Genomic DNA, 3395 nt, shown 5'->3' with positions numbered 1-3395 from the left:
CTTTAAAAGTTGCTTATGTTCACATTCATAAAAAAAAAAAGAGAAGGATCAGATTACTCAGTACTGAGGGAGATTATAAAAAGATATTTAAACTGAGTATACAAAAAGCCACACACAAAAACCCCACAAAACCCACATACCTGAAGCTTTTCTGCTAGGGATTATAGGTATAGAAATAATAATAGTAAAAAAAGATGGTCAAGTTGTTTATGTATGTAACTACAGCAGCTAGGTTCCTTTATGCTCAGAAATGGAAAGATGAAGAAGTTCCCACTAAAGAAGAATGGATAAGTAAAGTAATAGACTATGTTAAATCAGTGAAGCTAACAGCTAATGATTAAAAAATAAATAAAAAGAATGGAAGCTTTTCTCAGATTATTTAAAGAAATACTACAACATGAAGAACCTGCAAGCAGGTTTTGAACTATGAGCAACAGAACACTTAAAGATTATTGTGTTATGACTATGCTAAAAAAAGAGGTAAGACAGGCTGCAGCAAAGGGGGAGATAAGAAAAACATCACAGAAAATGGGATAATATAAATATAATATAAAGTCGATAATATAAATGAAATTTTAAAAAAATACTGAGGAAAGCAAATACCTACCACAGCAGCAGCAGCAGCAGCAGCAACAATCAATCCATTTCCCAATACTGTACATGTAAGGAATCCAAATACCACTTGGAAGAATATTCTTATTGGAAGTAATTGACTGGAGTTTATAGGAAATTCGGGGACCACAAACCAGAGCAGAGATTATGGGGCAAAAGGGAATGGGAGTCCGTAACCAAATTATTGTAATCCCTGTACTGACGGTAGCTAAGGGGACTTGTATTCTGCAAGGAATGGGGCCCCGGCTGCCTCTGTCCCCCCCCTTAATTCACACACTGAACACAAACCTCTTCTGACTGCCCTGTTCTGCTTCCTCTACCTGCCGCCTCCAAGAGTCTCTTTTACTGAATTTGAATTTCCACCCTTGACTGCCACTAAATGAAAGACTGCATTTTGCTCATTCTCTTGCTCCTTGCACTACTCTTCCTGAGAGCCTATCTGTCCGCTAAAATGCACCTTGCCTAAGGTCCCAGAGCAAAGAGTGCACAGAGATAAGGAAGGATTCTCACCAAAGCTTAGCAGGAACAGGAGCAACAGCAGCCACAGTGAGCTCAAAGGCAGAAAGAGCATCCAGCAGCAGCAGCAGCAGCAGCAGCAACAGCGGAGAAATCCCAGGTCTTGTATTCATCCCATATAAAGCCTCATCCAAATCCTAGCCAGCACAAAAGGGTCTAGTGCTTGGGGGGTAGCATAGAGAAGCTGATGAGCTCCTAAAAAATAGAGGGGAGGGGGGGTAGGCTTGTTATATGAGAGTCCACTTGGCAAAAAGTGTAGTAGGGGAGAACTGGCTGGCTTTGAGTGGCAGTCTGAAAAGCAAAGGGGGTGGGCGAAATGCCAGGCTGCCGGTAGGAATCTTGGAAAGGAGTGAAAGGTTGAGCATTGCTCCTTTGAGCTGAAGATCTGGTGGAGATCCTGGGGGTTGGGGAGCCAACAGCATTTGCTTCTGAGTTTCAAGGAAAGAAGGAGAGGAGCAGGGATATGATGGGCTGGTGGTGATGTAGCAGAAGGTGAACACTCTGGACGCCTGAGGACTGCAGGTGGGCATGGATGAGCTTTACCTGCGAAGAGGAGGACGTGTTGGTGCATCGGCCATGACTAATGATACCCTCAATAAAGAAGGCCGAGCAGAGGAAGAGCACTCAGAGATGTCCCTACAAGTGGTGTTGGCCACTTTGCTCCTCCTCCTCATCCTCTCCACCCTACTGGGAAACACCCTTGTATGCATGGCAGTGGTCAAATTCAGGCACCTGCGCTCAAAAGTCACCAATTTGTTTGTCATCTCCCTGGCTGTTTCGGACCTCTTGGTAGCCATGCTGGTGATGCCGTGGAAGGCGGTCACGGAAGTGGCTGGCTTCTGGCCCTTTGGCAGCTTCTGTGATGTCTGGGTGGCTTTTGACATCATGTGCTCCACGGCTTCGATCCTCAACCTGTGCATAATCAGTCTGGACCGCTATTGGGCCATCTCCAGCCCCTTCCGCTATGAGCGGAAGATGACCCAGCAAGTGGCTTTTGTCATGATTGGGGTGGCTTGGATGCTCTCCGTCTTGATCTCATTCATACCCGTCCAGCTGAGATGGCACCAAGCCAAGGAGCTTCCTCCTGCCCACCAGAGAGACTCCAACATCACCTGGAGCTCAGAGGAAAACTGTGACTCCAGCCTCAACAGGACCTATGCTATTTCCTCCTCCCTCATCAGCTTCTACATCCCTGTTGTTATCATGATCGTGACATACACCAGGATCTTCTGCATTGCTCAGCGACAGATAAGGAGGATCTCCTCTCTAGAGAGGGCCGTGGAACACGCCCAGAGCTGCCAAAGCAACGAGTGTCCCCATGAAGTGTCCTTGAAGAGTTCCTTCAGAAAAGAAACGAAGGTCCTCAAGACCCTCTCCATTATAATGGGGGTCTTTGTCTTCTGCTGGCTTCCTTTCTTTGTGCTCAACTGCATCATCCCCTTCTGTGACCACAACCTGCATCAGCTGGCAGAACTGCCGTGTGTCAGCGACACAGTTTTCAACATCTTTGTTTGGTTTGGCTGGGCAAACTCTTCTCTCAACCCCATCATCTATGCCTTCAATGCGGACTTCCGAAAGGCCTTTACAACCATCCTGGGCTGTGGCCGCTTCTGCCCCAACAATGCTGTGGAGACGGTGAACTTCAGCAATGAGCTTGTTTCATACCATCACGACACCACCTGCCAGAAAGACCTGGTGGTCTTGAGTGACCCACAGCTTCTACCTCACACCATGTCCCTCCAAGGGGAGGATAATGATTTGACTTTTGACAAAGTCTCTGAGATCTCACGTGATACCTCCCGTGATAACAAGGGAGCTGCTTTGTCAGCTATAGTGCATGTGGAGTATGAGACTGATACGTCACTTGAGAAGATCGCCTATAACACGCTGGATTAAAAAAGGCAGGCAGGAGGCTGCGTGAAGGGGGATGGGACACAACGAGAGAGCCTCTTCACATTTAGTCAAAATTCTGTGTCGTGTGATGGGGAGGGGTTGATGGAGAGGGGGATTTTTTTGGGGGGTGACAAATAACTGACTCTTTGACTGGAAAGGAATGTGTTTGCAGATGATGCTCTCAGAGCCTGGAGGGAGACTAAGGTACAGCAGGGATGCAGAAGATTTGTGAGCCTGAGGGCCACCTTCCCATCTGGGCAAGGTTCCAAGGGCCACATACCAGTGGTGGGCAGGGCCAGAGGCAGAAGTGGGTGGAGCACTGGATGTGCATTGTACCTTCGTATAGTAGGCTAATTTCTACACATGCTTGCACA

At 47.2% G+C, this 3395-nt stretch overlaps 1 protein-coding gene across 1 annotated transcript; it reads left to right on the top strand.

Annotated features, from left to right (window-relative positions):
• The first annotated feature begins 880 nt into the window (after positions 1–880).
• Positions 881–3129, top strand: LOC128402861 (D(1) dopamine receptor-like). Its single transcript, XM_053367266.1, has one exon. The coding sequence runs from the start codon at positions 1657–1659 to the stop codon at positions 3022–3024; it is 1368 nt and encodes a 455-aa protein (XP_053223241.1). The 5' UTR covers positions 881–1656; the 3' UTR covers positions 3025–3129.
• The last annotated feature ends 266 nt before the right edge of the window (positions 3130–3395 follow it).

This window comes from Podarcis raffonei, chromosome 15, assembly GCF_027172205.1.
Source record: "Podarcis raffonei isolate rPodRaf1 chromosome 15, rPodRaf1.pri, whole genome shotgun sequence".
Classification (NCBI taxonomy): domain Eukaryota; kingdom Metazoa; phylum Chordata; class Lepidosauria; order Squamata; family Lacertidae; genus Podarcis; species Podarcis raffonei.
This window is presented reverse-complemented; position numbering and strand designations above follow the sequence as displayed.

Bases quoted from the DNA above. Each gene is read 5' to 3' on its own strand.
- LOC128402861 (XM_053367266.1), top strand. From the start codon at position 1,657: ATGGATGAGCTTTACCTGCGAAGAGGAGGACGTGTTGGTGCATCGGCC.